The sequence below is a fragment of the Chionomys nivalis genome, chromosome 17, assembly GCF_950005125.1.
Source record: "Chionomys nivalis chromosome 17, mChiNiv1.1, whole genome shotgun sequence".
NCBI lineage: Eukaryota > Metazoa > Chordata > Mammalia > Rodentia > Cricetidae > Chionomys > Chionomys nivalis.
Window position 1 is genome coordinate 41,856,312 of NC_080102.1, and position 25,285 is coordinate 41,881,596.

Here is a 25,285-nt window from a genome sequence, read left to right on the forward strand (position 1 = left end):
ACCTTTGGAAGAGCAGGCAATGCTCTTAACCTCTGAGCCATCTCTCCAGCCCAATGTAACCCATTTCTATTACTGTGTTTCTCCACATGGTTGTGGCTTTAACTGGCTCAAGTTCCCGTGTCTGTCTCCAGAGGGGCTACATGGCTTCTCTCTGACTCTACCCTTCTTTCTCTCAGCATTCAGTTTAGTTTTCCCCACCTACCTAATTCTGCCCTATCAACAGGCCAAGACAGTTTCTTTATTCACCAATGGTATTCACAGAATACAGAGGGGAATCCCATATCAATTATTTCACTGTCTTTGTCAAGGGGTTGCTAGACGAAATAGCCTGAAACTAAGAGACTTGATTTCTACTTGGAACCCTTTTCCTCCTCTCCTAAAACTTAAGAACTGTTGCTCTAGAAATGCTTATTTTTTTCTGAAAATAATTTCTAGATGGTTAATGATGGGTCTAATGACAACAGTGTCTTCTGGTTGACATTCTCTTTAAACCTTAATCAAAAGAATTCGACCACCCGGAATCCCTTTGTGCAACTGAACCGCAGTCAGTTAAAAGCACAAAACCAGGAGTCCTAATCCAGGACGCAGGTGTTGGTCCCGCAGCCGAAGCATCCCCCGGGGAACTTCATCTCCTGTTGGCCCCAACTGGTCCTGCAGCTTTGGGAAATTGACTTCACCTCCACAGCTCCCAAGGAGGCAATCGGAGGATGTCTTATCAGGTGACAGCAACGGGGGCAGGCGACCCGTGAGAACCTGTCCCTCGGGGATCTCCAGTCCCACGCAGCAACTTTCAGCTTCCACGCCGCGCGCTGAGACCCCGCAGGGACATCCGCGGGAGAAGCACGCTGCACTTGCCTCCAGTTTCCCCCGATCCCGCCGCCTCGGCCGCCAGAGTCACTGGCTGACCGCACGAGTCCTCCCGCCCGCGCCTTGCCCGCGATTGCCTTAAACCGGGATGGCGGCCGACACGTGACCAACGTGTTTCACCCGCGCTGCCGGAGGCGCCGGCTCTGCCCCTCCCGCTCCCCTCCCCCAGCCCGCGTTCCAGCGCCCATGCGTGAAACTCACGCTCCTCCCAGCGGCCGTTTCCAAGGTGGAGGGGGGGGGGGTGCAGTACGCGCGAGCCACGTGACACGCCGCGGCCCTTAGGAAGCCGTGCTGGCGGCTGAGGCCCCGACGCGCTTGCGCAGTAGTTGGACGAGGGCGTTTCTTGCCTCCTCTTTTTTTTTTCCCTTTTCGAATTGGTTCCGACGGATATTTTCGAGTTACAAAATGGCGGCTCCGAGAGCTCTCTTCAGCGTTCAGTAGCGGCTTTCAGGCTGAGCGGATGTCTCTTCCCCTCAGTGTCGGACTCAAAGACGCACAGCTCCCAGGCCTGCTGACCACGAAGTCCTCGGAGGCGCTTAGGGCCCCGGAAGCTCCCAGCGGCCGCGACCGCCGCCTCGGCCCTGCTCGTCGCGGCGCCCGGCACCCAGCACGATCTACGGCGGCCGCCCAAGAGGTGAGTGCCGGGCAGGCCGGGAGGGCGGGGCGGCGTTGGCCTTTGGCGACGCGGCCGGCTGTTTGTGAAGCCGGGCCTGCCCAGCGACCTGCGGCGGCGTCCTGGCCAGAGGAGGGCTCGGCGGGGCTCGGGCCTCGGCCGGGGCGGCGACGGTGGCGGCAGTAGGGCTGCCCTGACGCACCCCTGGCCTGCCTTCCTCACACGTCGTCCTCCGCCCGCCCCCGGCCGGCCCCGGTGGCACTGCAGCGTTCCCAAGCCGTTGGTCACTCGCGTTCGTGCAGAGCCGGTTTTGAGGTTAGGGCTTCCCGGGCGGTTTCAGGGACCTCGATGTGCGCTTCGCTGTCGCGAGTAGCCCACGTGAAGTTCCTCTCTGAGCACAGGACTGTACCCGGTGCACACGCTCACTGCAGGAAGCGATCGCTCACGAATAATTCGTTTCTCCGAATAACTACAGCGCTTCCGATCTAGAAAGCATTTCATAACTTGGTGCCATTTTTACCCACAAACGCGGACATTTGGCAAACTCTGCCTGGCTGCTGGTGTAACTCATTTGTTATGGGGATTAGATTTCCCCGGTATCACAGTGATCGAAGGTTGGACTAGCACGGACCTGAGTTCTGTCCCCAGCACTCCCAAAGAAAAAAGGAAAAGCCTTAATAATAGCTATAATAGCTAGCAACTAAGTCTCTAGCACCAGGACGTGTTCCAAGTACTTCGCAAAGATGTCTTTTCGAAAGAGGAAAAGAACTTTTTGGAGGAATAAGTAGGTATTTGGTATCTATGTTTTTAAAGGCAAGGTTTTGCTAAGTGTGGCTCCAGTGCTGTCCTTGAACTTGTGTGACTTAAGACTGGCTTCAGCTCTCTCATCCTGCCTCAACCTCCCCATTGCCATCACCCCTGTTGGTGAAATGTGTTTTAAAAGCTTAACCTATAGTTCGAGTTACTTTGTTTTCCCACGCTACAGCTTTTGGGTTTGGGAGTATAAAGAGTAAAGAGTATTTTATTTTTAATCAAGCATGTTTATTTAATTTTTACAATGCACTTCCTGTGTTCCAGGCACTATTCTAAGCTATGCTTTTTATCTTACTTAGTAGTTTTTTTGTAGCACTCCTTTCGTCCCACCAAACTCTGTCCTGGATCTTGTAGTGCCACTCTTATCTTGTCTTTTTCTCGGATATGTAATGCCTCCGATCACTGATGCAGCAACAGTTAGCCGTGAGTCAAGCAGGGTTGGGACATTTGGAGTCATCAGTAAACCGAACTAAAATTCTTGCCTTCTGGTTTATCTGACTGAATAAATATGAAATGGCCTCAGCTTCATTAATTTGTTTTATTATGGTAGTTACTTTTTAGTTTCAAGTATGAGTTAGACGCTCAAGTTTTACTTCGTATTTTATTTGCGGTTTCCACCATCCTTTTTGTCCACATCATGAAACAGTGACTCTAACTGGTCCCTGCCCGCCTCTTCTGCCCTCTGCTGTTGATGATAGGTAATGAGTAGAAAATCTCCCGATGGATCCAGAGACCTTACCTGTGAAGAATTCTATGAAGTATGCTATTTCTGATTGGGTCAACTTTGCACTTGGGGATTGGGGGCGTAGAAGAAGAGGGTTCCCAATTACTCATGCTGTGTATTTTAGAATTTTCAATTTTAATCATTCGTTCTGTAATCAGAAAAAAAAAAAGTATAAGAGAAATGTAAAAGATTGGGATGTATTAAAAGCCAGAGCCCTCCCTGCACATCAGATTGTGAAGGGCTTTGGAAATCTCTGATTTGAAACGAATTCTGTAGTTGCCAATTTTCTGATATAGAGCATTGGATGATGGATAAGATGGGATCTAGTGTCTGTTCGAGGATGCCCACTGTGGTGGGTTGCTGTTCTGAGGGCAGGGGAATGGAGAAAGTGTCAGAAAGAGTCCTGACAGATACTGCCAGCCTGGACAGGTGTCCTGCTGCTGGTGCTGCTGCTGAGACTCGAAGAACCCACACAGCGCTTAGATCAAAGCCCTCAGTCAGATCTGATGGGGCTTAATTTTTTTCCATTTTATTTGGTGTGTGTGTGTGTGTGTGTACACAGTACCTGTGAAGGCTAGAAGAGGGCACTGGATCCCACAGCCTGTGAGCTGCTGGACATGGGTGCTGGAATAAAGCTCAGGTCCTCTGCAAGAGTAGTTTGTGCTCTGAACTGCAGAGCTCTCTCTTCAGCCTCTGTTGTTGCTATTGAACTCACAGAGATTCACCTACCTCTAACTCTAACCTTGAGGTTAAAGGTGTGTGCCACCACCATCCCTGGCTATTACGGTCATCGTCATTGTTATCATTATTAAAGATTTATTATTTGTGTGAGTGCTTACTCAGCTGTGGAATCCAGAAGAGTTAGGTACCCCAGGAATTGGAGTTACAGGTACTTGTGAGCTTCTGGTGGGTACTGGGGATCAAACACTTGTCCTCTGCAATACCAGTGCATTCCCTTACCTGCCAAGTCATCATTCCCACCCTGAGGGTGTATTTTTGAAGCATGTTATTTTCTGAATTTGTGAGTAATGTCTTACCTTTTCATAATATGTAATTCAGAGCAATTAAATGTTAATTGGAAGACATTTATATCAATTGTAGCCTTAAGAAAATTACTCATTGACTGGAGAGGTGGCTCAGAGATTAAGATCACTGTCTGCTCTTCCAGAGGTCCTGAGTTCAATTCCAGCAACTACATGGTGGCTCACAACTACTTGTAACAAGATAGGGTGGCCTCTTCTGGCATACAGACAGAATATTGTGTACATAATAAATAAATCTTTAAAAAAATAAAAGAAAATTATTCATGTTACTAAAGTATTTCCAGTACATTGTTAAATCCTTAATCCAAGAATAAACTTATGGATCATCTTTGAATTTTAAATGTTAAAAATGTTTTGTTTATGACAAAAATATTTACATTGACTTAAGGACTTTATGTATAATATACTGCATAAATATTGTAGATTTTGAAAGATCAATAGATGTTTCATCTAATCTTTCTGAATGGAGTTGGCTTCCTTTCAGAAAGAGTGCCAGTGTTCCTCAGATGTCTTTGCCTGCCTCTTCATAGAGATTAAATACGCACCACCGGAGTGCTACAGCCTGACAAAGCTCTCACTGAAGCCGTTTCCACTGTATCAGGAGCATGCTTACCACATTCAGCGCTGGACTAGTTTTTTTTTTTTTTGGTTTTTCGAGACAGGGTTTCTCTGTGGTTTTGGAGCCTGTCCTGGAACTAGCTCTTGTAGACCAGGCTGGTCTCGAACTCACAGAGATCCGCCTGCCTCTGCCTCCCAAGTGCTGGGATTAAAGGCGTGCGCCACCACCGCCCGGCTGGACTAGATTTTTAAAATTACTTGTAACAAAAAAATTAATTAAAAAAGTAAAATTAGCTTCTCTTAACTCCATATTTTCCTTAATTTCCTACTATATTTCCCTCCCTTTGAGCAAAGCCCTCTAAGTAAAGCTCATTTGCTTAAAACCAGTTAACTGCTTTTTCTTACGTTTCTCTATTTTGTGATTTTATTACAAAATAAATGAAGACAAAATTATTTGTAAGACCTATCTTGGTGCAGAAAAGCAAACATCTTATTTCTATTTTCTGTAATCTAGGTTCACAAAAATGGCCAAAAGAATTGCTGAGAAGGAATTAACAGATAGGAATTGGGATCAAGAAGACGAAGCTGAAGAGGTACAGAGCCTTTCCTTAGTGGTTTCTTGCTGTCTGCGTTTAAGCTCATGTTGCGTTCCCCGTGAAGAATGTGGTAGAATTTTAAAGCCTTTAGGAATACACAGCAGGAGAGGTGATGCTTCCTCATGAGCTGTATGCATTTGCTGTAGAAACTTGTTCTTCACATGTGACTGTGCTTTTCTCCTAGTGTGTGCTCCTGATGAGTGTGGAGAAGTATCTTCCTGCAGAAATCAGACATTTGCAGCATTCTTTGCTGTGGTTTCGTGTGTTTCCGTCATGGAGTTGGCAGTCTGCAGTTCTCACCTCAGTCTGCTCTCTCCCTGCTCCCCTCGCTTCAGTGTTTCTCATGCCCTCTGTTTGCTGTTCAGATCCTAGCTCTGCGCCCCAGCAGTTGCACTGATTGGACTAGAATTTCTATCAGTGTTGTAGTTTCTTTGCCAGCAAAATTAAAGTTGCCTTCTGTGAGGAAATCCTTGCAGTTTTAGGTCTCTTGTGCAAGTTAATACTTGTAGGCCAGTTCACTAAGAAAATTTGTAGCAAAGCTAACTCCAGCTCTATAGCACACAGCTAGGTGAGGTGGTAAAGGGAAAAGGAACGGAGAATAAACAGTGTTTTGCAGCTTTATTCATGGGGTCTTCCTTTTTGATACTGATATGTTTAGGAAAGCAAACCACTGGGAAGTTAATATTTTTTCAGGACCTTTAACTGACTTGGTCTTTAATCAAGTCTTTGGTCTTAAGCACAGCCTTTGGGAGAACAAGCTCTACACTGCCATATAATTGTTTGTTTTGACACTAAAGTGTCTAATAGTGAAAAAATGCAACAGGATCTACTGAATGAGTATGGAAGTCAATTAGATTAATTGGGCAAATGTAGCCAAATGGTCTTTGTTCTGGGTATGGAGGTCCTTTTTAATGTTGACACAATCCGAAATACCTGTAGATGAGGGTACTTTTGTTTTTGAGATAGTCCCACTTTGTAATTCATGCTGGACCGGAACTGTCTGTCAGTCCTGCTGCCTCAGCCTGCTGTGTGTAGGAGCTAATTGATTGGAGCTGACACACCTAGCTAGATGAGAATTTTGTACAGGAACTAGTTAGTTCTACCCTATAGGTGAGAGAATCGATGAGATAAAACTGTAAGCACATTCATCACACTGAAGAGCTCTAGTTGACTAGGGTCATTGTGACAGTGGTAAGGTAGGCAGAACCAGGACTGCTCTCCAGAATAGTGAGCGAAGGCTGTGACTCAGTCGTAGAGCTTAGCACGTGCAAGATCCCATTCTCTAAAGAAAAAGTGGATGCTATCTGTGTCAGCTTTTGTTTTGGTTTGGTTTTTTGTTGCTTTGGGTTTTTCTCTTTTTCAAGACAGGGTTTCTCTGTGTAACAGCTCTGACTGTCCTGGAACTTGGCTTTGTAGACCAGGCTGGCCTCAAACTCACAGAGATCCGCCTGCCTCTGCCTCTGCCTCCCAAGTGCTGGGATTAAAGGGGTGTGCTGGAGACAAACCCTGCCTACTCCCACTCTCTTACTTTCTGCCATTCTCTCTGAGGAGACATCTTTCTGTCTCCATCTCTCTCAGTCTCTCTGTCTCTCATTCTCCCCTTCCCATTTCCTTTTTCTCAATAAACTTCACACTCAAAAAATAAAATAAAGGAATGTATCACCACTGCCCCGCTTTCAACTTAATGTTTTTAAAAATGTAGTAGTAAGGTTCAGGCTCCTGGTTTCAGAATGGGGTTCAGTGTCTACCGATTAGGAGCTTTTGGATGGTAGCTCTTATGTCTTGTTGATAAAGACATTTTACTGTGACCTTGTTAGTGCCTTCCCCCCCATTTTTTTTAAGGACTATAATGTCTAAGATGTGAGGAAGCCAGCCGTGACCATTAGTGCACCAGACATGCAGTGGTGTTTATCTTTTCAGAAATCACATTCCTATCTCTGGGTTGGAACTCGAAGTATGGATTTGTAGATTGCAAAAGATTCATAACACCTGACTAGAATTAAAATCTACAGAAATCTGTAGATATCAGATGTGAGCTATTTCTTAATGTGTTAGCAGTCAACTCTTTTAAGATCATCAATACCACATAAACGTGTCTGTTCTGGTATTTATATTTAGCTTTTAATCGTCTTTTGGACTTAATTTTCTGCTAATTTGTCTATTCTTGCAGGTGGGAACATTCTCAGTGGCCAGTGAGGAAGTCTTGAAGAATAGAGCCATTAAGAAGGCAAAGCGTAGGAATGTTGGATTTGAAGTGAGTGCTTCTTGCAGCTTTGGTGTCTTGCTAATTTAATCAAGAACATGAATCACAGACTTGCCTATAGGAGGCATTCTCTCAGTTGGGGTTCCTTTTTCCAGATGACTCTAGCTTGTGTCAAATTGACAAAAACCAACCAGAACATAGACTGTCTAGGAAATTAAGAAGGTTTAGCTATGTGTGTGTGTCTGTATCTGTGTCAAATTTCATAAGGAATGTAAATTTCACAGCATCTCTGCTGACTAAACAGGCTAGCCAAGGGAAGAGCTTGCTAAAGACAGGAATAAGGAAGCAGGAAGGAAAAGACAGAGACTGTACTGGGTTGCTTAACAGTAAAAAGGCTGGAGTCTGCAGTGTGGTCTCCTCAGATTTCTGTAGGCTGAGAACAGCTTGAAAACACAAAATTCTTGAGAAATTAGGTAAACAGTGAAATTTTTAATTAATTTTGTGTTTCTAGAGCTTCTTTAGGCGAATGCTCTTTGAAAAGATGCATGGCGTTTAATTGTATTGGGAATATTTCCAGTTATTCTGGAGCTCAGTGGCAGGTACATGAATATGTAATGTTTGAATATATGCAGTGCCTTTAAATACAGATCTAGCAATTGCGACCATCTCTCCTGGCTATTTTAGGAAGGCAACTATGAGAGCTTGTCCTTAGAGGCACTGTCTCTACCTCGCTCCTGTCTGGGCTGTGTTAGTAGCTTATAGGGGCAGAGCCATCACTTCTGAGCTCTGTGCTCTTTCTGAGATACTGTTGTCACTTATTTGAGGGTGGGAGATCTACCTGTCTAAAATGTGCTTTCTTTATATTTCAGTCTGATAGTGGAGGAGCCTTTAAAGGTTTTAAAGGTTTGGTTGTGCCTTCTGGAGGAGGAGGGTTTTCTGGATTTGGTAGTGGCGCTGGAGGGAAGCCTCTGGAAGGACTGACAAATGGAAACAGCACAGCCAGTGCCACACCCTTCTCCAGCTCAAAGGCAGCAGCAGTGGAGCCCAAGGCCGCATTTGGTGAGTAGCCCTCCCTCTCCGACTCCCTCTGAAATAGATGCTGAAAGAGAACTCTGCTACCAGGTTGTTTATTTTTTTTGTCTTTGACAGGATCTTGCTATATAGCCCAGGCTGATCTTGAACCCCATTCTCCTCTTCCACCCTTCTGAATACTGGGATACTGTAGGTGTATGCTATCAGACCTAGCTGGGGAAATGTTTCTAGCGCTGTGTCCTCAGACAGCAGTAAAAGGATGAGACTCAGGGAGATGCATGGAGCAAGTGGGCCAGCAGAACACACCTTTGCACCAGCACACAGCGATTCTGTTCTCAGCTCCCCAGTTATTTTACTTTACCTCATTGTTCATTGTAGAAAATTTAAATATTCATATAGACATATTCAATGAAAGGTATGATAGAGACAAAAATGTTTATGAGGTAAAATCTTTCCTAAATTCTTTCTTCTTTCTGTCCCATGCCAGATGGCTCCTGATATGAGACAGAAACTCTGAAGTTTTCTTTTAACAACATGCTTGGATTTAGAGAAGGATAGCCATTGTCCAACTTCAAAGCCAGCTTTAATTTTTAAGTAGAGATATATACATGTTTAGGTAATGAAATTTTACCCTGCAGATGATATTTCATCAGAAGTCAGATTTCTCTTCTCTTGGAGATCCTTTCTGGATAGTTATCTTTTCTCCTTTAGGCATCTAGATGTCCATGATCTCTTGATATTTTGAAGATGAGTATTTTCCTGCAAAGACAAGAACAGAACTTTGCCCCAACCCTTATGAGGTTTCCTTACCACCTGTATGATTGTCAGCTCTGTGGATTGAGCTGTCATTTCTCTTTCTCAAGAGGTTTCTCTTTTTCAGACCAAATCTTTATTAATTTTTATGGTGTCCGTAGCTTTTCTTCTCCTGTGGAAATAAGAGTGAATACTGAATACCCAGTCCTATTTTGGATGAGCTAGTCAGCAACTTCTGGGACTCACATAGAGAATTGGCTCTAAAAGTATATGCAGCCTGGTGTTTGTGGGTTTGAGATGGGTTTTCAGCTCAGCTACAGAAACTCAGGCTGGCCTTTAGCTGGGGGGTAGTGAGAATGACTTTGAGCTCTGGATCCTCCTGCAGGCATGGGCACCCCCTGGCCTGTTTAGCCCTTACTAAGCAGAATGAACTAAGTGCCTTAGTGACCATTTGCTAGATATCCAGTTCCTCAGCATTGGTTTATGACACAAGCTTGGTGAACAGTAGCAGGGAAAGCAGAGCATGATAAAAGCCGTACAAAAACCTAGTTGTAGCTGAGCCTGGTGGCATCCTGTTGTCCCTGCTCAAGAAGCTGAAGCAGAGTGGTGAGTTCCAGCTTATCTGGGCCTACATAGCAAGACTCTGTCTAAACACAGTAAAAACATGTAACCCCTACGTGGTTTGATCAAACTGCTTTTAAAGTGTTTGGACTTTAACTTCTTACAGGTTCTTTTGCTGTGAATGGTCCTACTACCTTGGTTGATAAGAAGATTTCAAGTCCCAAATGTAATAGCAGCAATCAGCTGTCCTCTGGCCCCGCTTCCAGTACAGCCTGCACTGGGAATGCCTATCACAAGCAGTTGGCTGGCTTGAACTGCTCTGTCCGGGACTGGATAGTGAAGCACGTGAATACCAACCCGCTTTGTGACCTGACGCCCATTTTTAAGGACTATGAGAGATACTTGGCAACGATTGAGAAGCAACTTGAGAATGGAGACAGCAGCAGTTCTGAGAGTCAGACTGATAGGGCAGCAACTGGAATGCAGCCCCCCTCTCTTTTTAGTTCAGTAAAACTGCAGCAAGAGTCACCGTTTTCATTTCGTGGCAACAAAGCAGAGGACACATCTGAAAAGGTGGAGTTTACAGCAGAAAAGAAATCCGACATAGCACAAGGAGCAACAAGTGCCTCGTTTAATTTCGGCAAGAAAATTGAGAGCTCAGTTTTGGGCTCCTTAAGTTCTGGCTCCCTGACTGGGTTTTCATTCTCCCCTGGAAACTCTAGTTTATCTGCCCAAAGTAAAGCTGCGTCTTCACCATTTTCTGCTAAAGCGTCAGAGAGTCAAGCAGGAGGCAGCAGCAGTGAATGCAGAGGTAAATACAAAGCCACTGGTTCATGTATGTGCAGCTCTAATGAGAAGGTCACTCCATTTTCTGTGTGTGTCACAGTTGCTTCATCCTTATCCTTAAAGTAGAGCAAGGCCTGTTTTATAGGGTGTTCAAAGCTCTCAAAGGGTGTGGTTCTGCCGGAGAGAGGTGACATGATGTGCTCCAGTAGCATAGCCTCTGTCTTCATGAGGTGGGCGGGGCTCCAGGTGCGTAGTGAAGGGCTGTGAACAGATGGCTGCAGAGCAGACTGGAGTTCTATCGTGCTGACTGGAAAGCATTGGCAGGTGGTGCTGTGTATAGAAGAAGCAGATTAAAAATGGTTTGAAAAATTGACATTGTTGAAAAAGCTCAACATGAATGCCCATTGGAGTTGACTGTATTTAGGAATTTGACTGTAAATGAGATTCCCCAGCCAGACCTGCTAAATTAATTAATGTTGGGGCCAGACCTGCTAAAAAGGAGGGTCACTCAGCCCCAAAGGAAGGCTCTGCTGTTGTGAATCACACTAGTGTCCTTGGGCCTTTTATACCCGGTATGTCAGGTCTTGGTGATGGGCACAGTTGCAGGGTTTCTTCTGAGATATTGGTACCCACAGTGCTCATGTTTGTTCTTCATAACACAGGACCAGTTAGTTCCATTCAGTAACACTTTCTAAAATGATAGGTATGCCTAGTGTGTGCGCTGTGCAGTGTGTTGGTCACGAGCCATTCGCAGGCAGTGGGTACTTGCATTGGGACTAGTGGTGCTGAGGGATTAGATTTCTAATTTTCAGGGGCAGGGATTTTGTTTTTTTGTTTTTCTTGATGTGTTCCTGGCTGTCCTAGAGCTTGCTAAGGTAGACCAAGCTGCCCTTGAACTCACAGAGATCTTCCAGCTTCTATCTTCCAAGTGCTGTGATTAAAGTTGTGAGCCACCACCACAGCCAGCAAGTTTCTAATTTTTGATAGAACTAGTTAAGTGTTTTAAATATAAATAGTTAAATGTTCCTCTGTGTGAATGAGAACCGTCTGTGGGAGGGGAGACGATGACAAGAACAACGTTGGATGACCTGAGGCCACAGTAGAAGTAAAACGAGAGAAACAATTGCATGAAGCCTAAAAGCCTCTGGACATCCAAGAACACAGTTGGCAGTGGAGATGCCTGTGGAACAGAGGGGACATCTCGAAGCTGAGCAATCGATGGCCCTGATGTCCAAAATATAAAAATGTGGGGCTCTTAAGAGCTCTCCTTGCTATTCCATAGGACCCATAGAATCCAAGTTTGGTTTCCAGCTGCAGAATTCTTCTGACTTCTACTGGCTCCTGCACACACATGTGCACATACACTCACAAATGTGTAAATAATACAAAGATATAAGGAAATCAGTACAAATAAATAAATAGTAAAAATAATTGTGAGGATGACATAATAGGGTTGGCTACTTTCCATGGCAACAGAACAAAGCCAGCGTTCCCCTCAGGTATGGATGTGGCCTTCCCTCCAGAAGGCTGCATCCTCTGGGTGACAGTTCTGCTGGGGTGCCTGAGCCTTGGGTAAAGTCAAACCTAGGGACTAAGTCCCAGCCCCTTGACTTCCTCTGCTCTTGGAGTAAGTAGGCCCTACCACTGAGTCCTCAAGGATGCATGCTAATGTGCTGTTCTCCAGGGGAGCATACATACATTTGACTGCACCACTGTGCTGTCCAACCTGGGCCTGCCACCAGTGCTCCTTGTCTGAACTCCTCTTTAAGTATATGCACAGGCCCTCAGGGTAGATGGTCCAATAAGCACCACCTCCCTCCTTTTTTAAAAAAAGAGATTTATGTATTATGCCAGAAGAGGGCACTAGATCTCATTACAGATGGTTGTGAGCCACCATGTGGTTGCTGGGAATTAAATTCAGGACCTCTGGAAGAGCAGCCAGTGCTCTTAACCTCTGAGCCGTATCTCCAGCCCCAAGTGACCCCCTTTTATTTCTCCTCTGCCTCTAAATAAGAGTGTCTCCCCATCATAGGCAGCTGTCTCATGCCCTATCCTGCACACTGCACCATCCGATACTGTTGCCATCTTGTGGTTACCATCAGAAAGACTTGGAATTTGTTGAAACTTCCCCAGTCCTGGGAGGCTCAGCTGAGTAATCAATTTGAAGCTTGCCAGGAGATAGATCCTCGTGATCTTTAGTTCGATCTTGGATCCAAGTCCTCAGTATTGCTTTAGTCTGGCAGGTTTTACACGGCTGCCTTTCTTTTGAGGGTGTCCTTCCTGTTTGTGTGTCAGCAGTGTCTCAGTACCCCCTGTGGCTGAAGCTTTATTGAAAGAATGTGCCCTTGCTGCTTGTCAGTGAGCCAGGTTCCTGTAGTACAAGACCCTTGAGCTCTGTGACAGTTTAGTCAAAGCTTTGCAGCAGCTTCTCTGACAAGCGTGACCTGTAAAACAATCAATCACTTTTGCCCTTTTGGCCATTGCTGATGCTGGTTATCCCTGAGCACAGTGTGGCTCTGGACACAAGAATATTGCAAGGATGGTATTGGGTGCTCTTTTTAGGTTAGATTCCCCACTAGGCAACCTGAGTGTGTATAATTTTATACTTAAGTGTGTTTTGGTGAATGTCATAAAAGCAAGAATGGTTTTTATTCTAGAGTTTCCTACAAATTCGATGTAATTTTATAATAGAGAAATAGCTTACCATTAAATATTATTAAGTCTGGTGAGATGGCTCAGCAGGTAAAGGTTTTTGCCTCCCAGCCTGATGGCCTGAGTTTTATTTCAGGAAGCATCATGGTAGAAGGAAAGAACCAAACCCTACAAGGTACACACACAATAAATAAATAAGTTTAAAATTTCACAAAATAAAATCCAGTTGGCACCTCTTCCCGTAAAACAGTAAGGTGTTCACAGTCTTTATTTACCAGCTTCCATGGATATTCCTGGATGATGTTCAGGGTGGGGAACAAGCGTCGCTGACTAAGTTGTTTCTGTGCCAGGTGGCGATGAAGAAGAGGATGATGAGCCGCCCAAGGTGGTGGTGACTGAAGTGAAGGAGGACGATGCTTTCTACTCCAAAAAGTGAGTGGGCTGTGTGCTGCAGGCTGCTCTCCAGCCACACTCTGAGCTGCAACAGGGAAGAATGATTGGCCTGTTTGGTTATTTTTGTTTTTTTCAAGGCAAGAGTTTCTCTGTGTAGTCCTGGTCTTCCTGGAACTCACTCTGGCCTCCAACTCACAGAGATCAGTCTGCCTCTTCCTCTCAAGTGCTGGGATTAAAGGCGTGGCTTAATTTTGTCTTTTTGTTGTTTATGTATGCTTTGAGTTGGGGGGGTGGGGTCTAAATTAGCAGCCTTGGCTGACCTTGAACTTACAGACCTACCTGCCTCTACTTCCAGAGGGCTGGCCACTTTTTTTTTGTTTTTGTTTTGTTTTGTTTTTCGAGACAGGGTTTCTCTGTGGTTTTGGAGCCTGTCCTGGAACTAGCTCTTGTAGACCAGGCTGGTCTTGAACTCACAGAGATCCGCCTGCCTCTGCCTCCCAAGTGCTGGGATTAAAGGCGTGCACCACCACCGCCCGGCCACTTTTTCTTAATAACCTAAGTATCTGCGTTTAACATACTGGCTAGGAAAACAGCGCACTACTTTATCCATAGTCACAGCTTATCCCAGATTTTCTCAGTATTTTAGGGGATCAAAAATGGAAGGTCAGAAGAGAATTTGAAAAAATAAAAAGGGGAAAACAATGTGGGAGAGACGTAGGACAGACTGCTATGTCTGTACCTGTCCTTAAAGGGCCAGTCTGCTCTGCCACGCAGGACCAAGGCACATGAGAGGGCAGAGAAGTGGATCAGCTGAGATGTTGACTGACTAAGGAAAGGTGGCCTCTGGTATTAAAAGAGTTTGGAGGGGACTGTGTTTAGCAGAGTTTGTGTAGCATGCCCAAGATCCTGGATTCCATCCCCGCACTACACAGAAAGGTCTGTGTATGGGGTAAATTGTAGAATAACTGTCTGGTTTTTAAACTCAGATACCATCAATCTGGTAAAGAAGGGTTTATTCTCTTAGCCACTGCAGTTGGCTCTCAGGAAGGTAAGCAGTGGTTATCAGCAAACTAACTTGTTGACTATCTGATCATAACTGTTGTTTTCCCACAGGTGTAAACTATTTTACAAGAAAGACAATGAATTTAAAGAGAAGGGAGTGGGAACCTTGCATTTAAAACCCACGGCCAATCAGAAGACTCAGCTCTTGGTGCGGGCAGACACCAACCTAGGTGGGTGCACAACCGTCACGGTTCCTGTAGAGAGTTTTGCCTTGATTCTGGTTCTCTGGATTTTGAAGCTCAATAATGAGGGGTTTGTTATGTCTTATGAAAGTGATCATGAGGTCAGATTTATCTTCTGGTTACTAATATGGGTGTGGTTTTGACTGTCAGGAACATTGTGTACACAGTATAGGTGTATTGTTAAAAGCTATAGTAGAAAAGTACCACAAAGGGTTTCATTTCCATATGTTGGAGTGTGAGGAGTGGCGTGTATGTGGGACAGTTTGATGAATACAAAGGAGAAGTACACAGGTTTCAGTTTACGGAGGTCTTTGTGGGAGGAAGGATTTGTAGGTAAAGACCCAAGGTTGTTAGGTCTCATTCCTCAGTCAATTTCTACCTTTATTTTTGGGGCAGGATCTCACTAAACCTGAAGCTCACTGATTTTGGCTTGGCTGGCTGGCCAGTGAGTTTCAGGGATCTACCTGTTTGTGCCACAGCCCTCATTCCTACCCCCCACCCCTTCTCTAAGCTAGGATTACAGGAATGTGCTGCTCTCCCCAGCTTTTAGCATGTGTTCTCAGAATTGGAACTCGTCCTTGTGTTGCATGCTTAGCAATGGGACCATCTCTCCAGCCCTGGGAATCTTTGTAGAACAAGAATGTCACCTTTACCCCACTCAAGCTGATCCTTGCCACAGTCCTTTAGAATAGCTGTGATAGCGGTGAGCCTGTGATGTGTGGTCAGTAGTGAGAGATTGCTGGGCAGCACCAAAAGACTCCTGGGGTTCTCTCTCTTAGGACTTGACTAGCTATGGCAGTATCACCATAATGTCACTCTGGCCTGGTGAGCAGTGCTGGTGAGAAGCACTGTATCTTTGCCGACCACTCATCCAAAGTTCCATGAAATGATGAAGATCTGGGCAAGCCAGTGATGCTCTGGACAGGGCTCCTGCCTGGGAGATTGTGGTGGAATGTGCCTGTCAACCCCAGCTCCCTACTGCTTGTCACACCCCAGCATATAGGAAATGAAAGCCTTTATGGCCATAACTTTTAACACATTGAGAAGTTGTTTCATTGATGCATTTGTTTTTATATGGGTTTTGATAAATATTTTCCTTTGTTTATTCAAAGGCAACATACTGCTGAATGTTCTGATTCCACCCAATATGCCATGCACCCGAACAGGGAAAAACAATGTCCTCATCGTCTGTGTCCCCAACCCCCCACTTGATGAGAAGCAACCCACAGTCCCAGTCACCATGCTGATTCGGGTGAAGACGAGCGAGGATGCAGATGAACTACACAAGATCTTACTGCAGAAGAAGGTGCCTGAGCTCTGAAGCCGACCAAGGGATGTTGCCACATTGCTGCTTCTCCTCTGCCCCCAAACTTAGTCACATTCTTTCTTCTTCTTACTGTGACATTCTGAGAATTTCTAGGTAATGGGAAACTTCTGTGAGGAAGATTAAGGCCAATAAAACCTGGGTGTGTCAGCTCTTTTCCCTTCCTGAAAACTAAGCAAAATACATTCAAGTGAAAAATTTGGGAAGAATTTTTTAATGTTGGTTCATTGAGTAAACTAACCGAAGTGATTCTTAATGGACTGCAGTCAGGGTACCAGTTAGCGCTCCAAAGGCTCCTGCAGGCCGCTGTGGGCTCTGCTCTCCTGACTGCCCCAGGAGACCCATGGCAGTGTCCCACAGCACCCCAGATGACACCCATCTGCTCCCCTCCTGTGGGCTTATCTGACCCGTGATGAGCACTCCTGCCAAACGCCAAGCCGCCACACTGTGACCGTGCTGAACTGTGGGTAAGGTGTCTCTGTCATCAGCCTGTTGGCAGGTGATGGCCTCTGACCTGGGGCTGTTTGACTGATCTAGGAACTGCCTTTTCATGGAAAGGACATGAGTGGCTCGTTGGGAGCTGGCAGTGTAGACTGGGTTTTGTCGTTTTTATCCAGGAGGTGCTCTTACTTTACCCCCCTCAGTTAACGTGGAAGGGGATGTCAGGAATAATGGATCTTAAAAGCACAAATTTGGTGACTTTTTAAATATCATTTCTATATCACAAACAAGCCTTTATTTTAAAAGAAAAAAAGTTGAAAGAGGATGTGTGCTCTTGGCCGTTTTTGCCCTGGTGAGCCCCATGGACACAGTCTGAATGGAGTCCTCTTAGGAACCATGCACTCACAAGAAGCAAGAGTGTGGGAGTGGGGAAATTGCCTGATTGGGTTTACAGCTTCAGACTGCAGCATGTTACTTGGCATCTGAAAACTTTTTTTTTTTTTTTTTTTTTTTTTTAAGGATGAGGTACTGAGTGTGTCCATTTGGAATAGAGCCATGGTTCTGCACGGGCCATTCATGTCACTACAGAGCAGTGAAGGTTACTAATACTTGTATTCTCTGAAGACCAGACTTCAATTAAATGCAAGATTTGTTGCCTAGCTGGTAATCCCAGTGCCAGAGAAGCCAAGGCAGGAAGATGTTTGAGTTCACAGCAGCCTGAGCTACCTAGTAACCCCCCCCCTTCGAAAAAAAAAAAAAGAGAGAGATTGAATGACTAAAGTTGTACTCTGACTCCTCATGACACCATTCATCACTAGGACCAGATCTTTTCTGAAGGCTCAGGGTCAGTGCCCAGGGTGCCAGAGTGCTCAGCTAGTCAATACACGGTGCTCTGACCTGGGCAAAGTCACGAAACCTGACAGCACAGTTGCTTTCTCAAAACTGCACTGCCATGAGTGAGAATGAAACCTAATTAACTTTTATTTAGGTAGCCATGGCTAACCTTGAACTCAGAGATCCACCTGCCTCTGCCTGGGGGCGGGGTAGGGTTTATCACTGCCACACCTCTATGCTCAACAGGTTGGCACTTATCTGCAGATGGCATGCTTATGCTTCGTGGGGTGTGGACCTGGGGAGGTGCTGTGCATTTATTTGCCATTTAGCATTGAGAATTGGTTTCTAGCAAGCAGTTTGCTACTTCTGTTATCACTGACCTTGCTCTGTTCACATTGGGTTTGCCCAGCTTTCCAAAGATGAAATGAGGGGAACGCATTTCAGACAGTACCGTGTAGCCACATGCCCATGGGGCTGACCGGTGTCAGACTCTCAGGCACTTTCAGGAACTTGTCTATTCATGGTGGTGATGCTCTATGAGCATCTGCCCAAGCCTTGCATATTTACCAAAAGAATATAAGCAAAAAAGGTTGCAACTGGATTGCCTTCTAAGCTCCCTAGTCCATTTTAATTGTAAATTAGTGAGTGTGGCTTCCCTTTTCCTAACATTCCCAGCACATTTGCTGCTAAGCTATCACTTTTGGAAGCGAGAATTAGAGGGAGAGGTGGTGTGACCGGAACTGTGTCTATGCTTTAGGAGCTCGCTCAGCACTCTGCACTCCACCCAAGCGTGAGTCACTATGAAGTCTCAGAGGAGTCCCCTGGAGGGCTCTCCGTTCTCCCTCCATTGATGTTTTAATATGTTATAAATTTGCCTACTGTGTGTTTAATGTGAACTGAGGTTTTTAATCTCTAGTTTGAAAATTTCCCTGAGGAAGTGTGTGTTCTCTATGGTGAGGGTGCAGACGCCGAGCCTGGGCCTTCCCACACTGTATATCACACTTTCGCACATTCCCAGTCAGCAAAGTTTCAGCCCTGCGCGGTCTTCTTCAGAGAGCCACACCGTACAGACCGTGGCTGTGTCAGCAACAGGTCCGACTGCTGATGGGCTGATTTCTGTTCTACAGTTTCAGTTCTAAATCCTATTTTTTACATGCTGCGTGCCAAAAATAATGCCTGCTGCAGCGTAGGGGAAAATTCTACCTTGTCAGGTTTTTCCCTGACAGCCTCCTCTACCTTTTGAAGGTTAAGGAGTCTGTTCTTGCCAGTTTGTTCATTATATTACTATTTCTGAAGATGAGAAATAGCCCCCTTGAGGCTACAGACTACCTACCTACTCAGACCAAGTCTAATTCTGGAAGTGGGATTTTTAAGGAAATGACCTGTTCTGTTACTCGTAGGTGAAGTTGGGAACTTTTCAAGGCATCTTCTAGCCCCACGCTCTGCACAAGGCCACCATGTGCTCTCCAGAAGCAATTGCAAAACTGAGGACTGTCCTCTATGCAGACAGATTTGTAAAGGGGATGTAAGACTTCTTAACAATCACATAGAATAATCTGCTTTTTACCTGAAAGAGGAAATTGTTTTCTAAAGCTAAAAATACTTGAATTGTCAGACAGTATAATCTCAGTGTGTGTGAGCTTTTGAATGGGCCTGTGAGGAAGTGTAACAACCCATGAAATGTGAATAAATGGAAAGTTAAAAACTGGGCCTTTGACAGTTTTATTTCTGTGATATTCTTGGCAGATCAGCGAAGAAGAAGCTCATGGTGATAGTGTACAGAAACATCTCTGAAGTGGGGGCTGCCAAGGAGAGCTGACTAGCAGCCTGCATTGAATTACAGTGGGGTACAGAGCCTTGTGCTGGACAGTGTCCAGCCTCAGACTAGAGCTGGGGGGCAGGGAGTAGCCTTCTACAGAAGTAACAGTGAATTCTTGTCCATTCAGTGATGTGTTAGAGCTGTGTTCAGATTCTGAAGTCCCCAGGGTTCTGAGCTGAGATTCCTAAGTGAAAGGTGCCTCCTGAAGGGTAAGATTGTGCCTGAATCATTGGGGAGACTGGCTGATCTGGTGTGGGTTCCCAGTGTGGCCCTGGGGCTCCCACAGACTTTGTAGAACTGACACCTTTGGGGGCTACCATCCTAAACCCTCTGAAGCAGACCTCGGACTAAGTCTTTATTTGATATAGTTAGTGGTTTGTACAATCACACTGTGTGTGAACAGAGGACTGGCGCACAGCTGTGCTTGACCTCCACTGGCTGGCAAGCTCCCCCGTCATTCCAGGTACAGCCATGAAATACCCATGAGCACATCCTAGGAGGAAATGGCGTGAGCACCAGCATTCCCAGAACTGCATGTCCTTGACCCTGAAGGGATAGGTGTACTAGGTCTACCTTTGAAAAGCCTCAGGCTCTGGGTTTTGTGACATGGCTTGCTGAGGGGTCAGGTCTGCATGGCCCTTTCCAGTGTGCCCGTTGAATCACTCAACTTCAGTGGTTTCTGGAAATGGCTTAAGTCTGGAGTAAAATTGTTTATTCAAAATATAATCAAAGCTCACCAGAAACAATGGTTATTTCAAACTGAGCAACCTAATTGCTTTATTAAAGTCAAATTCCAAAATGAAAGAGCCATCCACATAAAGGAGAGAAGAGTCGTGATAGCCCGCTGGCTTACATGAGGCTGTAGGAGGCCAGTGAGTGACAGTGTAAGATCAGGGCCCTTCCTTCACCGCCCATCCCCCAAGCACACTTCCCCTTCCTCAAGTCTCCCAGCTTTCTGTCACTTTTAACAAGCACAAAGTCCGATGTCTCCAGGTGACATGGTATATACAATGAGCTACAAGGAGTGCATTGTTTTACATTGCTCTTATTTCCTATGTTCTGCAGGGTTGTCCTTTTTTCAGGGAGAATTTTCCAACCTAGGGCTGACAGGTGCTCCTGAAAGGTATGGGTCAGGATAACAGACCTGAGACCGCAGAACTGCCTTCCCAAGCATCTCCTGGGCAGAGACCTGAGGGAGGCTACCCAGGGGTTGATGTGGATAGCAACCTGCTAAGCCGACGCCTCCTTCCCACCACCTTGAAGTTGGAGATACCAGTTCAGAAAATTCTGGTCCTGTGTTTCTAGGGTAGTGGCTGATTCCTTACTATGTCCTGTCAGAACCCCGTCCTCCACTGCAGTTCCCAACTCCAATGTATATAGTATATTAGGCCCAATTCCTTGTGACATAAGGAAGCCATTTGGCATGTTTCCTATACATGAAATATAGCTGTGATATTTTCAACCTGTGATGATTGCAGGTGCCTGCTCAGCAGCCCTCCGACACAGAGGTGCTGGGCCACAGGGACAGTATGGTCCCTGCTGGGATCTTTCCTAAATTCCCTAGGTTCCCAGCTTCTATTCCAGCTGTCTTCCCACTAATATAAGGGTTTTTATGGGGTTTTCTTAGAAAAGCTCGGGAGGTTTCATTCCAAACACTGCCAGGGTGTGTTTTCATGGGAGCACAGAATTGAGCCCAAAAGGCAAATGTGATCAGCTTTGAAAACGCCTACACCTCTGACTAGGATGGTCACTGTCCCCCTCACAGGGTCTTCACAGACCAGCAGCCAGCAGGACAGCCAGTGCATGGAGTGGCCTGTCAACCCCAGCTGGAACCATTTCGAAACAGTATCTTGTGGCAAAGCTTGCAGCAAATCAAGGCCATTCCCTTGACTTGCTATGGTGTCTTGTCTTAACCTGAAATGGATTTTATTAAAAGAAACAGGTACAGGTCGGGGCACTTGTGAGAAAACATTTTAAATGTCTCTAGATGCAAAGCAATGTCTCAAAGGACCAGGAAGTCATAAAGCAAAGTCAACAGCCACCACAAAGCCTACTTTGAGAGCCTTGAGAGGCTCTGTTGGGTCCTCATCATGGGAAAGCCACTCACAGTCCCCACACTAACACGTTCATATACTCATGGCTTTGTTGAATTCATTTTTTTAATTACTCCTATGATAATTTTGGAAGAGGGAAATTTACTATTTGCATCTAAGTGTCCTGACCTACAAAGGAAGGGGCTGAAGTCAAAAGAAGCTAAGAAAGGGCCGAGGGGGGTGCAGTCCAGCTGGTAAGAGTGCCTGCCCAGTGGCACAAAGCCCTAGGTTCCACCAGCATTGCGTAACACCAGGCACAGTGGTGTAAGCCTGGAATCCCAGCAAGTGGAGGTGGAGGCCGAAAGCTGTTCGATCGAGGTCATCCTCTGCTAATACAGGAAGTTTGAAACCAGCCTGGGCTACGTAGACCTTGTCTCAAAACCAAAACAAACCCTATTGGTAGCTAATGGTCTGTCTTAACCTGAAACGTGTATTATTAAAAGAATCAGGTACAGGTCGGGGCACTTCTAAGAAAACAGTTTAAATGTCTCTGAAATGCAAGGCAGTGTCTCAACCATGAAATCATAAAGCCTTGGAAATAGAAGCCTGTAAATACAAACTGTCAGCAGGCCATGGCTTCCTCCACTTCCGGGGATGTAGCTGCCGCAGAACTCGGATCCCCACCCCAGCTACGGGCTGTCAGGTCACTTAGCTTGGTGTGGTGTTGCAAGCAGAGGCCTGGAGGCCTGGACGCCCATGTCAGCATCCCATCGGTGAAGGCCTTTCAGGTACGGTCATTCTTCACCTAGAGGGACAGACATTTTGGCTACTTCCCAGGAGGGCCATTGCAGATGCCCCAAAAGGCTACTTCTGTTCAAGCTTAAGATCTATACACTTGGTCTTGAGGCCCATCCAGGTGATGCACCCACGCATCCCATGGCACTTGTGTGCTCATGTCCTTAGAGCCCTTAGTCCTTTTGGGTCCTATATTTACTTTTCAGGGTAGCTGCATCCAGAGGTGAGGGTGAGCCTGAAACCATGTGCTACCAAGATACTTGGATCTTGAAGCTGGACTGGACTAAATCATCAAAACTCATTATATCCAGAGTTTTGGGCAAAACTTAAAACTTATGACACTGCCAGGAAAAAAATAGTTAGTAGAATAGGCCAACTACACAGGGGCTGGAGTGTCTCTTAATGAAAATGTTTTGTTTGAGACCAGGTCTCATTATGTAGCCCTAGCTGTCCTGAACTCGCTACATAGACCAGGCTGTCCTTGAAGTCATAGAAATCCACCTGCTTCTGCCTTCCAAGTGCTGGAATTAAAGGCATGTGCCACCACACCTGGCTTATTTTATTTTTCGCTTATGTTTTAAATAATAATCTTTTGGAGTGGAAATGAGCCTGGGCTGCCTTTGTGGAGGCAGCTGGGATTCCAGCAAGCTCTCAGGAGGTAAGGTGGACACTGCCTGAAGAAACAGGGACTCAAAGCAAACAGCGCTTTCTCCTTATTGTCCTAATACGTTGTATGAGGACAGGCATGTTCCCAGGAAAACATTAAAGATGGCCTCAGAAGCCAAACTATCAACTCCAGGATTCTGGGGGGTGCTTCTGTCATTTGTCACTCATACTTTGAGACGGGGTCTTGCTACGTAGCCTAGGCTGGCTGAGAACTCTGTCCTCCCTCAGCCTCAGAATTGAGATTTGCAGACATGTGCCACCATGTCTGGCCCACCAATGTCAGCTATTTGAAAAAGTAAAAATCAGACTTCTATCCCAGTTTTCAAGAGCTTCTGAACATGTTTGCAACTCAAAAGTGCCCTTTGGAGAAAGCTGAAGGTTGACCAAATGTCTGGCTGTGTACCCAGGGACTGGACGCAGGACCCAGGGACTGGGACGCAGGACAAGCCTGCCTCCTTCCACTGTTCCTCATGGTTTCAGTTTTGAATTCGCTCAGCCTCTCTGGGTGGTGGTACCAAAGCATTAGAAATGGGCTTGTGGATATCAGTTATCTCTGTGTGCCACACAGAGCCAAGTTGCATGACACAGACTCTGTACTTTCCTACGGCCTGGGAAGCACTTGTCACAGTTACCACAGCTTCGAGAAGAGAGCATGGCTGAGCTCTGGGGGAGTGAAGCCAGAAAAGAAGCCGTGGGATTGCTGTGGGCCTAGGACTGTCCCGGTCTTCCACAGAAGACACACCTGGCTCTGTTTCCCCCAAGATAGCAAGTTCAGAGTGTGCAGACCCCAGAATGGCTGGGTCCTGAAGTGGCAGGATGCTATGACCTCCCTAGAAACAAACATGGGATCGGCATTCATACCCCCGCAGAAGAAATGGTTATCCTAGACTGCAGGACCACACCCATAGACCTAGGTACTCTGCATCCTAGGGCAGGCTGGGAGTCTGCTTCAATGGTTAGATTAGAACGTGACCCCAGGCTCCAGCAGATCAGTGTGTAAACTCACCCACTACTCGTCCCTTTGGAAGGAGTTATTTCAGAGCAGGCCGCCTAACACCCACTCCTAAGACCCAGCCTGAGCTGTGCAGAATGACATGTGGTCTAGCCCGGACTTAGCCATGCACTTGAACCCTGGAGACTTCAATGAGGTAGGTGGTATCAGCCCCATTTTACAGGTGGGCAAACTGAGGCAGAATGAAATGCAATAGCTCGCTTTTAATAACAACATACAAAATCTAGAGAAAGCCCCAAAGTAGTCCCCACTCCCAGAGACCAAGGAATGGAGCCGTGCTCCTGTGCCTGCTTTACAGCCCAGCGGAGCCACGCTCTACATACACAGCTGAGTTCTCCGGAACCTGGGACACTAAACCCAGCAACCACAGGACCCAGCTTCCAGTTTATTCCAGTTGGGTAGTGGAGGCCTGAGCTAGAGCACACTGTCAGGGGAGCCCTGGGCGGCTGACCTGTGGCCATTTGCTCTCACTGAGGACAATGTCTGCTCCTCTGCTTAGGAAGCCAGGCTGAGGACAAGACCAGCATGCTGACCAAGCACGGGGCAGAGAGGACAGCACCAGCCTCGCTCTGAGCTCTGGCCCCAGGGTGGTTCTACCTGACACCTTCCTGCGAGGATTCCAATCCCGGTCCCCATCAGACATCCTCAGCGCAAGTTCCCTCCCACATTGCTTCAGAACCAAAATCTGCGTCCTGGGGTCAGAGGTGTGTGTGTTGGCGGTGTTCTTTGGATGGAAGCGAAGGCCGTTCTGGGGGATCGGGCCTGTCTGCCCAGCTGGAGCTTGAGACCCATTCTGAGCTGGGCATGGGGCGAGGTATTCCCAGCCGACAAACAGCTCATGTCCCCTGACTCCCAGCTGGAACCCACTGCAGCAAGTAACTGTGGGGGAGCAAGTTGGGGCTGACTCGCGAGCTGAAGTCTGTCAGTACTGCGTGACAAAATCTTCAACTGGCTTTGTGTAGGATGCGTGGACAGTGGCCTGGCACAGAGCCCCAGCAGGGGGACGGGAGTCGAGGTCGGGAGGTCTAAGAACATTCTGGAAACTGGCAGCCCCTCATGCTCTCTATGACCTCTTGGTGTCTCTGGCCCTCTGGGAGCAGAAGACTCTCCAGAGATGGGCTGAGGGGGCCGAGTGCAGGACAGGGTGAGAGCAGAGCCAGCAGAGGAGGAGGGCGAGGCACTTCAGTTTGGGCTGGTGTTCATGGAGTCGGCCCTGGCCCCAGGAGTCGAGTGGCCCTGCCTGGCTGTAACTCCAGCGCTGGCTTGTCACAGAAGACCCCCGTGGTGGTGACAGGTAGGCACTTGGCAGCATTCCCAGGGCCAGGCGGGGCCAGGGCTCCGTGCAGGCTCCACACACACTAGGTCATCAAGATGGGTTTCTGTCGTACTTCCAGGATGTCTAGGATGACAGGAGGGGGCAGGCAGGGTGAGGACACTCTTGGGAGGGAGCCACAGCTGTCCTGTACACCCACCATCTCTGATCATGCCTCACGGGCTCCAGATACCAGCACCACCCTGCACTC

At 46.6% G+C, this 25,285-nt stretch overlaps 2 protein-coding genes across 2 annotated transcripts in view; one reads left to right on the forward strand and one right to left on the reverse strand.

Moving 5' to 3' along the window:
- The first annotated feature begins 1,254 nt into the window (after nt 1-1,254).
- Nucleotides 1,255-19,140, forward strand: Nup50 (nucleoporin 50). Its single transcript, XM_057792356.1, has 8 exons — nt 1,255-1,501; nt 5,133-5,211; nt 7,385-7,468; nt 8,287-8,476; nt 9,930-10,574; nt 13,552-13,633; nt 14,708-14,826; nt 15,951-19,140. Exons 2-8 carry the CDS (start codon nt 5,143-5,145, stop codon nt 16,157-16,159), a joined length of 1,398 nt encoding a protein of 465 aa, XP_057648339.1. The 5' UTR covers nt 1,255-1,501; nt 5,133-5,142; the 3' UTR covers nt 16,160-19,140.
- An 871-nt stretch (nt 19,141-20,011) lies between these two features.
- Kiaa0930 (KIAA0930 ortholog) overlaps nt 20,012-25,285 on the reverse strand; it is a 40,684-nt gene continuing 35,410 nt past the window's right edge. The window contains exon 10 of the mRNA XM_057791543.1: nt 20,012-25,161. Within this exon, the coding sequence (XP_057647526.1) occupies nt 25,121-25,161 (41 nt within the window). The 3' untranslated portion in view covers nt 20,012-25,120. The remainder of the gene's footprint in view (nt 25,162-25,285) is intronic.

Bases quoted from the DNA above. Each gene is read 5' to 3' on its own strand.
- Nup50 (XM_057792356.1), top strand. From the start codon at position 5,143: ATGGCCAAAAGAATTGCTGAGAAGGAATTAACAGATAGGAATTGGGAT. The intron at 7,469-8,286 runs GTGAGTGCTTCT...TTTATATTTCAG, and splicing joins GTAGGAATGTTGGATTTGAA to TCTGATAGTGGAGGAGCCTT. The intron at 14,827-15,950 runs GTGGGTGCACAA...GTTTATTCAAAG, and splicing joins GCGGGCAGACACCAACCTAG to GCAACATACTGCTGAATGTT.